General features: G+C 37.6%; 1 protein-coding gene across 2 annotated transcripts; it reads right to left on the minus strand.

The window, feature by feature from the left end:
* Positions 1-2,610: 2,610 nt before the first annotated feature.
* LOC102293973 (interphotoreceptor matrix proteoglycan 2) lies at positions 2,611-11,404 on the minus strand. Of its 2 annotated transcripts, none has more exons than XM_042217647.1 (6): positions 8,375-11,404; positions 7,063-7,273; positions 5,132-5,317; positions 4,835-5,018; positions 4,073-4,156; positions 2,611-3,613 (listed from the first exon to the last, which is right to left on the minus strand). In XM_042217647.1, the coding sequence occupies exons 1-6, from the start codon at positions 8,502-8,504 to the stop codon at positions 3,530-3,532; spliced, it is 879 nt and encodes a 292-aa protein (XP_042073581.1). In that variant the 5' UTR covers positions 8,505-11,404; the 3' UTR covers positions 2,611-3,529. The 2 variants fall into 2 exon arrangements, with proteins under 2 accessions (XP_042073581.1, XP_042073582.1); XM_042217648.1 differs by lacking the exon at positions 2,611-3,613 and adding an exon at positions 3,620-3,922.
* Between the last annotated feature and the right edge of the window lie 1,314 nt (positions 11,405-12,718).

Below are 12,718 nucleotides of genomic sequence, written 5' to 3' on the forward strand. Positions count from 1 at the left end.
TTTTTGCCTTTATGCACCTATAACCCCATATGAAAGCATCCTATTCTTTTATTTTACGACAGTAGCATCTCATTTATCTCCACAAAAGTTAAATTATACATGATATGATATAACGTCATCACGTTGCCAAGCAACCACCTAACAATGAGCTAAAACGGCCCATTCTTTTGCTTTATGCACCTTTAGCACCTTATAAAAGCACTGTATCATTTTCAGTTTACTGCCAGCAGCGCGAGCACGCCAAGCATGGGCATGGGCATGTGGTAGTCTAATAAATAGATGACTCTGGCTAAAACTGTGTGATGTCAAGTGTCCAAGTGAATGCACTGCTAGTAAATCTTTATCCTTCCCCTTTGGCTGCTCAGGCAAAGACGACATGGAGATGTGTGAGCTGAGCCTGGAGGAGACCGGTTTGACCCGGAAGAGAGGGGCAGAGATCCTGCCCAGGCAGTTTGAAGAAATCTGGGAACGCTGTGATGGAATTCAGTACTTGAAGAAAGCCATTGAGAACAAGCAGGCCCGCCCAACATACGCTACCGCCATGCTTCAGAACCTCCTCAAGTGAACACACAAGATAAGGGAAAAGTCAAAAGCTTGGTCTACGTCCTGAGACACAACACAACACTATACACAGACAAATATAAAAGATACACAGTCAGGTTGCAGAACACTGCACCCACAGTAATCACAGACAAAGATGCCCTAAACACACTCTTTCTGTAGACAATTTATGATTTACTTTATTTTGATTATTTTTAGATTTTCAACATTTCTTTACAGCTTGCAGTAGAACATCTCAGTGATGTAGCATAACGACTTGTGGGGGGTTTTCTCAATCGATGTTTGTAGAATATCCGACCGTGAGGCCTTATATTGCAATAACATTACATCACAGAAGCCTTAAGTGGTGCATAGCCTTTTTAGCTATAAACCCCAAACCTTAATGGTTTGCAAAAGCAACAATATATTAGACAAAATCAAGAAAACCTCAGCAGACGTACTTTTAAGGGTTATAACTGTCTTTTAATTCTTTATGAGTTTTCTGAATATTACAACCATAATTGCCATTTAGTGTCTATAAATAGCTGCGATGTGGCTATGAATAATTGCCCATGCACTAGCTGCTCGTATGAGATGACAGTAATGAAAAACACCACATTTATTTGTCAGATTAAAGTACTTAAAGGTGACAATCATGAATACAAGGCCATACAACCAAGAGTCAAATTAAATTCACTTTGTATAGATTATGTGCATCTAATGTAATAATGTGAAATATCACAGGTCAAATATAGAAGACTGTAATGTTATAAGTCATACTCACAACTGCTCACAACACAGCCTAATGAAGTAGGATACATTTTTCTGGCAGAATAATAATAAGTTGATTTAATTATTCATTAACGAGCTCTGACAACTCAACGGAATTTCATGAAAAAACTTCTTTTGTACTGTTGCTCATTTGTTATCTGAGAGGGAATTGTTTTCATGTTTGCAGTTTTCTGGGTTTGGGGTTGTTTTACAGCCAGTCATTTGTGTGCGTGCGTGTGTGTGTGTGCTGTGTTTATGTAGTATTTTCTGAAGTTGATTACTTGACTCCTCAGTTGGTTATGCCAGGAATGTTTCAGTCATCTTATTCAAGGGTCAATCTTTGTTTAAAATGTAGTAGTCAAGAGTAATGTAACTATTGAATCACTCTTATGTGTTTTTTCTTTGGTTTTCTCTTGTATGTTGGCCTTGAAACTGGAAGATTGTAGAAAATAAATATATTCCTGGATTTGCTTTTTCTTTTGAAATTATTCTACACAGCTGAAAAATCACGAATTAATACACAAATATTCACAAACAAGCTGTTAATGGTCAGTGCTCAGTAAATGGATCTGACATTCTGATGATAATTCCTGATAATAGGATTAGCATGTAGGTTAATTAAACAACAAACGCTAACACACTGCAGATGTCACCGAGCTGATGCTCGTGAGTCCAATTACGTGATCAACAGGATTAAAACTCAAGGATCTTAGGCTGTTTCAATGTACAGACTTTGCAGAAGCCTTGGCTCACCCCTTATTTCTTTGTATTTTGCTATAAAAAATATGAAATAGGTGCACTGATTTATTAAAGCATGTGCAAACATATATAGAAATACAGTTTACAAGGCAAAAGCAACATTTTTACAATTCTAATGAGCTTGAAAGTGAATATTAGGTATGACTACCTTTATTCTTTAACACAGCCAGAAATCTCTTAGGAAGCTTTCTCATAACTTCTTTAAGTAGTCTTTAGGAATGGTTCTCCAGGTTTCTTGAAGGATGTTTAAAGCTCTGCTTTGGATGCTAGCAGGCTTTTGTTCCCCCTAACCATGACAGAGGCTCCAGCGTCTTTTACAGATGGCTGTAGAAACGCACTTTGGCACCTCGCTCCTGACCTCCTCAGTACATTTTGACTACAATTTAAAAAAGTGAAAATTCCAAACTTGGAATCATCGCTCCAAAACACCTCTTACCGCTTACTGGCGTTACTTTGGCGTTTTCATAGCTTCAACTAAAGAAACTGGGAAAAAATTGTGTTTTTGCAACAGGTTGCTATTAGCAATGTGTCTTTTTTTTTTTTTTTTTTTTTAATGGTTTAAAAACGTTTTCTGTTATGTGTAGACACAACAGGGGTTCAGCCAACGCACAAAGAGGCTGGAGAACAATTGCTGAAAACTACAAAAACAGAGAAATTACAAGACTGCGTAAAGACTTAGTAGTACATGTAAACTGACTGTAAGAGGAGTATACTGTACGGTGCTTTAGGACTCAAACACAATAATCTTGATTTTATTTCAAAAACCAAGTTCGTTGACGTCAGGCTTTAAACTCATTCTTTATTCGTTCTTTACATATGATCAAATTACACAGACCTAACACACTCTGAGCTGCCAAAACAAAGAAAAATGTTTTTGTTAATTCAAAAACTTTTTATTCTTTTGTTTTAAATAGAATGTGCAAAAACAAATGTCCTGGTATTAATGGACACATGATTAGTGGTTAAAAATTGTAAATGGTACAGACACCAGTATTTTTAAGAATAATGCAGTATGACCAAATACTTTATGCATTCAGTCTCTTTTTGGAACACAGTAATGTTAAAGATGGCATTGCCGTAAACAATATCATAAAGTCTAAACAAAAGATACCACCTTTTGTAAGCAAGGTGGTGGTAAACACCTTGTATTTATGTAAATAATAAATACCTCATTGTGAGGAAAGAAAAACCTTTGTCAAGGGTATACAGGAAATGTTCCTACCATTCATTATATAAAATAAATATTAGGTTCCACTTGAACACAACCTAAGTGCACAGCAGTATCCATAGCTCTCTGTCTAACAAGAGACTTTCATCACTATGAACAATTAAACTTGATCACTGCTTTACGGTATCTGCACCCATATACAGTTAGACAGCAACATTAGTTCTTTTTTTCCTCCCTCCTGTTTCGCACCGTGTTAGTGCGTTGACGGATCTTCAAACGAGCAAGGAGTCATCAGAGAACTGAAACTTCGAAACATTCATTATCCGATGCCCTTAAAACATGACACGTTCTGTATTCATTTGACAGTCGCCACGTCTGGAACAGACAAGAGCAAGAATAAAAACGGACTCATTTCAGGTGGAATTATACATGACAAAATGAAACTGCATCTACAACTTGCTTGCACTGCTTAAATCATAAGGTACATGATAAAAGGCACGCTGCTGAAGTGCTGATCGGCACAATTTTATTTTGAAACTACTCATTAGAGGTCTAGAATTTATTTTGAAGGCGTTAATGCGATAATTGCACAAATGTCAACAGTGATTTGGTTTGTGAGTAAAAAGAAAAATCATTCAAACAGTTGCTTGCTCGGATGGTTTACCTTTTGCAAACATCATATAGCTGTAAAATATTTACAGTTTAAAGTTATTACATTTTCTTATTTTTTAAATCTTATTGAACACCTAAATTGTAATATCAGTGCATATAACTTTAAATGTATTCTACATCTTATAACAGCTCAATTTTACATTGTGCATTTATATTCCTTACCTCATTGTGTGGTATACAGTGATGAAAATCCACCATTTCTGAGACTAATCTTTCTGATCTTGTTGTGTAGAGTTGTCTGGGGATCTGCGTAGGCAGGCAGTAGAAAAGCTTCATATTTACAGTGCGCTTCAATAATGTATTATTAAAACAAAGGCATTTGAACAGGATAAACATATAAAAGGCAAATGAAAGCAAACACTTAACTATTCAAGGGTCTACTCCAGGAGACTCTACCTACAGCAATCAGCACACAGTTCACTGTTAAAACTACACACAGCGGTTGGGTTTTTGTTATGGATCATGCGGTTAACTCTTTCATTTTGTCGATAAAAGCCTCTGAGTGTCTACTGAATATACCAGAGGATGTTCAGTCCCAGTGAATGATTTAATCTGCAGTATATTTTTCACATTGTAATGTAATTCGTCCACCAATCAATCCATTTTCTTTTGCTCATCCAATTGAGGGTCACTGAGCCTATCCCAGCTGTCTTGGATTGACATGGTGGCTGCACCCTGAGCAGATTGTCAGTCTATGGCAGATATTTTGAAGATACATCAGAGCAATTTTAAATACAAATGAAAAGTCAGCCTAGATTAAATGCATGGAAGGATGGAGATCAACCCAAAGTTTGCTCTAAGTTAAATAATACTAACGTATTTGTTAGAACAGAATTGGTTGGAGTATTTTAGTTATTAGTAGCCGAAGAGCTGAGGTTAGTAGTTTAGTTGGTTTAGTCTTCTGTGCGACGCAGCACAGTGTACCTCGATACTCAGATGTATATTTTCAATGGAGGCAAAATGTTCTTGCTCAGAGTGTTGGGACTGGGAGGAAGCAGAAGTTGACGGGCACGGTAATGTGGACACGTGAGTTAAGACACCATCGTCATTCTCAAATACTGGGTTCTCCCTCAAAGTATTCTCAAAGGCATAAGGGGCAAGAGTCTGCCTACAATGTAAAGGAGATTATGAATGCTTTTGAAAGAGTAGGCTATACCACACAAAATGACTAAATAGTCACGTATACAAAAACAAACTACACAAAATAGGGCTCATACTTACACCAAAGTTACAGCCTTTCTGGTTTTTATGCATTTCTTGTTGATGAATATTATAATGCCAAGGACGGCGCAAACAAGGCAGAGACTTCCCACAAGGCAGGTTACAATTAGTGACGGGTCTACCGGCACTGACACCAGCTCATTGCAGCGTTCCCCATGGTAGTGCCAATATTTACCCACGGGGCATCTAAAAGAGATGAGAAAAATGCATGCAGTTATGCACATTATTTTAATAAAATCTTAATATATAATAACTGGGTACAGTTATGGCCAAATATGGCCTTTCTTATTTCATCATCAGTTGAGCAAAAAAAAATCTGTGATGTTTCACTTGGAAGCTGTTACTGCGAACCCAAAATTGGGATTAAAAGAGCTTTCGATTCAAGTGATACATGCCTTGCATAGGTTGCAAAAAACCAAAACAAGTACAAGAAACAAGAGAGTGGGCAGGAATATAAAAATGTCCAAATCAATGCTTTGGTACGTTCTGAGAACAAAAAGAGCACACTGTTGAGCTTGGCCAATTAAAAAGGCCTGGAAGGCCATGCAAGATAACTGTGTTGGATGATCACTTGGTAAAGAAAACCCCTTAACAACCTCACCCCAAGTCAAAAACACTCTCCAGCAGATGGGCATGTCATTAAACATTCTTCCACAAAGGCACGACTTTATGAGAGCTTCGCCACATAGTGAAAACCATTCATCAGCCTCAAGAATAGAAAGGCTATTTTTGCATAGTGAATGGCCTTTCAAAAACATCGAAAAAAAACCTAGAAGACAGATGGAATTCAGATCAACGTGTAACAGAATGATGCTAAGAAAAAAGCACGGAAGCAGACCAGAATGGTTAATGAGGTTCAGCACCTGTGGAACATGCATGGCCATGCGTTCCAGTGGGACTTAGTCACTGAGTGTTTAGTGACGAAGCGACAGGAGAACCTAAAAAAAGCTGTTTTTTTTACTGATTCTGCCAAATGCAATATAGTTCATTGCATGGAACTTGACATTACAGTGACCTAAAACACACTGTGTGCGTGTGTGTGCGTGCGTGCGTGCGTGCGTGCGTGTGAGTGCACTGTGAATTCTGACAGTAATTGTCTGCAATACAGTCTATAAAGTTGCAAAAACTTTAAAACGGTATATTTTTTCAAACCCTGGGGTCAAAGAAATTCTGTACTTAAATGTGCCATTTAATTACAAATCTATTGCTGTGAAATACAGAGCTCACATTATGAAAATTGTGTCGCTGTCCAGATTTGCAGACCTAACTGGAAGTTAGAAAGAAGCACCCTTTGAAGGTAATGACATTTTTCATAGTAGAAAATGAAAAATTTGCTTTCTTTTTCCTGAGACGTGTTCAAAAGAGCTCACTATTGCTTTCAGGTTCCTGTGTCTCAATACATACCTCATGGCATATGTATAAATTTGCATAAACATTAAAAATTCTTTCTATTAAAAAGATATGTAGCGTTCTTGATAAATGACTGAATGATCCTTGAAGATAAATTTGTGAACAATTAAAAAAGCCTTTACGAGTTGGATGCCTAACTATAATAATAGTTGTTATTAATAAATACACATTTTCATCCTTACTGCACTGCCTCCGGATGCATCTCTTTAAATTTTGTTAAACACAGTTGTAGAATTCAACATTTTTCAGCAAGCAGCTCTCAGGAGATGGATGTCCTTGAGTACACCACAAAGCAACACGTTTACATCAGCCTTACAATTCAGGATAAAGATAAAAAGAAAAGAAAAACAAATGAAAAATAAAAACAAACATGGTGGATTTCCAACTTCAAGGCTCTGAAAGTGACATCAGGGATCAAATCCAAACACAGCTAAAAAATAAATAAATAAAAAATAAGGACCTAGTATAAACTTTAAGGTCATTTTGTTTGTGCTTCCTTTCATTTATCAGCTTGTGTGTACCTGCAGGTTGCTCCATGGCCTGGGATTATTTCACACAGGCCTCCGTTCAGGCAGTAGTTTGGCTGCAGGGTGCAAGTGCTATGACAAGGCAACCCGTCCACTGTGCTGTAGCCCGGATCACACAGACACTCTGCCTCGTTGGTCCAACTGTTTATCACACAGCGTGAAAACTCATTGCAGGCCAGGAACTTGCAGGGGTCTGCCTGGTCAGCTAAAACCAACGGAAACAGGAGAGAGAGGTGAAAGAAATATAGACAGAGGGCTGAGTGTTCACTAGCATTAATGCAGTCGTTCCATGTTTGCAGATTCAGAGGGGAAATAAGAAGGCATGCTGACTGATATGACAAGAGGTGTCTGCTTTCTGTTTCGTGTGCTTTTAATATGGCTCCATGCGATCATGAACTCACAATACACAACACCTTTGTTACAGTCTGTGAACAGACAGCAGATAAACACGAACCTTATGATATTGACAAGCATCATTCACTGCATGTGCAGATTAAGGATTTTTGTTCCCTATGCCTTGCCTGCATATTTTATTCACACAACATGGGAATGAACTGTGATCTCGCTTTCGCTTGGAGACACACAAAATTAAAAGTAGTGTGTAAAATCTTGCCACTAGATATCATTAGATTTCACATTGAAATCAGCTGAATTCTGTTTTCTTACGCCTTCCAATTCAAGTGCATAATACTATCTATGGTGGCCCTCTAGGACAAACAACTCTGGACTGTCATTTAGCTGTTTACCTCAGTTGTCACATTGTTGGACTCAAACATTTAGTGAATAACCTCTCACATGATATGAGAGGTAATCAAACTGGGAAAGTGTGATTTTTAGGACAGTTGAGCCTAACATTAGCTAGCGTAACGTTAGCGTAGAACCAGCTCTTGTTGTTTAGCTAGCTTTATGTCAGATGTCTGGAGACAGGAAGATTGTATTACAAAAGGTAATAGCAAGAATGTCAGAGATAAATAAACAAGTTTATGCATTTTTCATGTGTTTTAGTTCTGACTTAAGTTCAGGAGGTGAGACTTGAGGATGGGAAGGGGACGGTGTGGAAATGAGAAAAGAGTTTGAGCAACAGTGGTGGAGGAGTAACACATAATGAGAAAGAGGATGGAAATACACATGTACAGATGATAAATTGTTATATATAATTTGACCTCTGTCATGGTCAAGGTCATGGGAATACATCAGTTTGTCAGAACACATAATTAGACACTAATCAGTGTATACTTATTATTTATTTTCTATTAAATAGAAAGAAGAACCAAATCAGAGCAGTGGACAAGCAAGAACATCTCACCTGGTTCTATTTCCAAGGAGCGACTGTCAATTTCAATATCAAGCCTTTTGGAAGCTGCATTACAGAAGTCTTCAAGCACGCAGTGCACTGCTTCTGTGACATTATAAGGTACGGGCTTGTCCAGTTTCATCCTGCTGTTTACCACAACACTTCCATTCCTGAAGTTAAGAATTTCCAGCTGCTTAAATCCCGTCAAGTTGGACTGCAAATATGGCAAAAGCTGTGGAGAATGAGAGGAAAAGCATATTCATTTCTGAGAAGCTCCTATTTCAGTATTTGATTTAGCAGTTCTCTTTCAATGTTTATTTAAAAGGCATTAGTAAAGTTAGTAATCTGTGGGGAAAAAAAAAATCCCACAAATGTATTTCTTGATCCAAGAAGAGAAAGGGACTTCTTCACTTTGATTTTTGGGTGTAATTAAATTATGCCAGACACGTGCCACCCTATGTCAAAAAAGAGCTGTTCCCTCCTGAGATTAAGTCCCGGGGGAGGAGAAGTATTTAATTCTGCCACTATGATACAACAGCTTTTTCTTCTTCTTCTTTTTTAATTTGCTATTCAGGTCACTTTTTGCAGTGTTAATGCTATGAATAGTTCATAATTAAATTTTGATGCAAGCATGAAATCCTGGCATCACTGCTCAGGCTGTGTAATTAGATCCAGAATAAAATTAGGGTTATGTTCATAGGCATTAGTATAAGAACACAAATCTAACTCTAGTCGCAAAACAGTCAGAAAACACAGGGACAAAAAATGATACACTTACAACAAAGCTAACTCAAGTCTATCTATAATATATACTGTACTGTTTAGTGAAAGCTTTTATCTAAAGTGCCTTAAAGTAACACAAAGGCAGACAGTAAATGTTTATTGGATCCAGTATCTGTGCATCTCTACAGCCTTACTGTGGTAACACTGCCCCACAAACATAAAGCACAGGAGAAGCATAGTCAAGACTGATTTGAGACGTATCATATCCATTTTTTTTAATAATCTGTTACATGCTAGCTGGGAAGAGGCCTTGCTGCTATCCCTACTTGTTTTTTACAACTTTTTCCTTTTAGCTTTTTTTTTTTAATGCCATAGCATCCAATTAGAAATGAATTACAATGACACAAAAAGGAAAGAAAAAACTACATACAGTAGGCCTGTTTAGCATATTTAGCAGTAACTGCAGGGTCATTCCTATGCTGGTTCTCTTCCTAAGATGTTACATTACCTAACTGACCAACCATGTTGTTGAGCTGTCATTAATCAAGGTAATTAAGGAAAAAGAGGTGAGGAATCCAAGCAGCAACTCATTTAGAAATCCTATCAAAAAAATAAAGTCCATGTAGGTCTACAGTTGTCATCAACACTGATTAGATTTTACTTTGTTAATTTGTTGATTTTATTTCTGTTTGGTTTTCTCCTTCATGGTTTCATTACAGTGGTTACTTTAAGGTTAAGGGGGAAAATAATGTTTGGGTTCAAATAGAATATTTCACAATAGTAACCATGCGACAAAAAGCCAGGCAGAAAAACCAGATGACAAACTTCTACACTGAGTAATATTTTCTCTAATTAAAAAGCTCTAAAATGTCAACAGCTGGATTGATTGTCTCAGAAAAACATTATAGTGATGCAGGAGCAACGCTATGTTGTTAGGTTGTTCTCCACATTTACATGATACATAATGGAAACATGACAAAGAAGTATGAGAAATATAAAAAAGGGTCACGATCTCTCGAGTTCTACATAAATGTGATGAGTTTATTTACTTCAATTTTGGTATTATCAACAACTCAAAGTGCTTTACACTTTAATTAGAAGTCTTGAGCTACAGCCACCCGCATATGCTCCACGGGGTCCCATGCTCCCCGGGCTTATATTGTATGGCATGTAATGGGAAAGGGTCCAGTGTTCCAAGGATCTTGTTACATGTCAGTATTTGGACAACGCATGAGAACCATAAAAGCATAATCTATAGTTGCTTATAGTGTATAGCACATGTAAAATGATAATGCTGACCCAAACACCAGAATATTGAACATACAGACCCTGAGAACAGAGGATTCTGGGAGCACAGATAACTGCTATTCCTTTGCCACCTGACACTAGGGGGATTTATATCAGTTAAACTTGTTAAGTTGATGGTAAAAGTGTTAATTTACAAATAAATGCAATAAGGTAACTCATTGGTCCAAATAGCCAACAAAACTCAACAAGCACAAACACATTGGCTTCACTGCGTCTGTGCTGCCTTCTTCTTTTAAAAGGCAGTACACAACACAGCACCTATCTGGAACTCTATATTTACACAGCCATGTCTTAGCTTTAAGTTAAAGTTAACTTCCCATGCAGACATTATTAAATTTCCCCGCATTGTCAGACTTTGCAGTCCAGATAAGTGAGAAGCCAATCTTTTGGGACTTCGAACCAATGATTGCAGACCTGTTTAGGCAGGAAGGAAGTCAACCAGCTCAAGTAATGGGCCTACATCAATGTCCATCGATCTGAACCACTCTCCTTCAAGCCACTCCATGTTCACTACAGATGAGGCAAACATCAAACCACCACAGTGTGCGGGAGAGAGATTACGATGCTTTAGCAGGCCTGGCTGTTGAGAGGGAGATAAGAGGCCTTAAGGAGCTCTGCTCTGATCTGGTTATTTCACTTATCATTGACAAGCAGTTTACTCTCAGCTAGCTCCCTATAGCTAACAGTCTTAGCTAAGGAAGGTGTATCTACTGGAGGGTCCACCATCCAGAACAAATGGGCCACAGCTTGCAATATAAATACACATTCACACTGTTGTTTGGTCATCCATTTGTCTCAATGCAGAAAATCGTTGAGTTATAATCGCCCACTTTAGATGACCAATCCAGCTATATTGACTTTCATGCAAGGTCAAAGCTTGTTTTTTTACAAGAATTCTCACTAGAGTCTGTACTGAGACGCTAAAGATACTTTAAATTGCCATGTTATATATATATATATACATATAGATATAGATATATACACTAAACCTTTGCAGGATGCATGGCACAAACTATGAATTCATCAGTCTGACACAATCGGCACAAACTATGAATTCATCAATCTGACACAATCACATTTGCTTCTCTGAGGTTACACTTGTATCTACTGGTTCTTGCTTTGGAAAACCCAAATGAAATATCCCTGCATCTGTGTCAAAAGTCCCAAGAAGTATTTTGCTTCCATAAGTTTTAAATTTTTTTGATTTGCTGTATCAAACTAAGTCCCTCCAACCTCCATATCCAGTTTTATTGGTTGCTTCACAAACCAGTAGGTACAGGAGTAATGGGGGAGTGTGGTAAAAGGTATGAAGGCTAATTGTCCATGTATATTTGAACAAAACAAAGAAAACACTGCATCCATTTAAATGGGCTGCATCATATGCATTATTTGACATTTCTTCGTTATTGTTTTAGTGATTTATAACCCCGCCTGGATACACTGGGGCCTGTCTTTATTTAAAAAGCCCATTTAAAGGAAGACTGAAAAATCCTAATGGGTGCTGACAAAATAATATATTAAGTATAGTAAATACTTACCAGTGCAACCATCTGAAAACGGCTAAATACATTAATTAACAAGGAGAATTGCAGAAACTGGGGTTTGGGCAACCATTAAAGATTGGAGATGGAGTGTTGTTTGTGTTATTGTTTCAGGATTTTTATGCATATTTTTTAATATATATATATTTATATATTTTTTAAATACACGTTCCCTATGCCCACTGGCATGACTGCATGCATACAATCCAGTTTGTATTGCTGCTGCTTCTTGATTTGAAGGTCTTTACATAACACAGAACGCAGGGCTCTTCTGAGTGAGCCTAAAAATACCTAGGGGCAAGCATCAAAACTAAACAGAGATGTCAAGTGATGCCTCTTTCTTTGATGCTTGTGGCAAATGCAGGTTTAAAGAGACATCGTCCTCATGTACATACATGCCAGCAGCTAATGTACACTTCTTTTTGGGGGGGGAAATAAAATATATGCAGGTCATACACTCAAATATCCAAATAAAATAACATAACATTGTCCAGCTTGTGATTGGCTTTATTTCATTTTCTCTTGGCCAATAGTAGTACATATATACAGTGTGCCTATTTTGACAGGTACCCATTCAGAATAAATGATGCAAAATGCATGCAGATGTCCATATAAACTTTACTGCCATCACACTAAGCAGATGGAAACCACTAATAGCATAATGTGTGTGGTGCTGGAACTGACTAGAATTAAAGCTTCTTACCTCGGGTCACAACCAATGACTAAGGCAGACCAAGGTCCCATGACTCACACTGCCCTGAGCTAGGTTGCTTTCTAACATATA

This window comes from Haplochromis burtoni, unplaced genomic scaffold (genome assembly GCF_018398535.1).
Source record: "Haplochromis burtoni strain Fernald_Lab_line unplaced genomic scaffold, NCSU_Asbu1 Contig_2418, whole genome shotgun sequence".
Taxonomy (NCBI): domain Eukaryota; kingdom Metazoa; phylum Chordata; class Actinopteri; order Cichliformes; family Cichlidae; genus Haplochromis; species Haplochromis burtoni.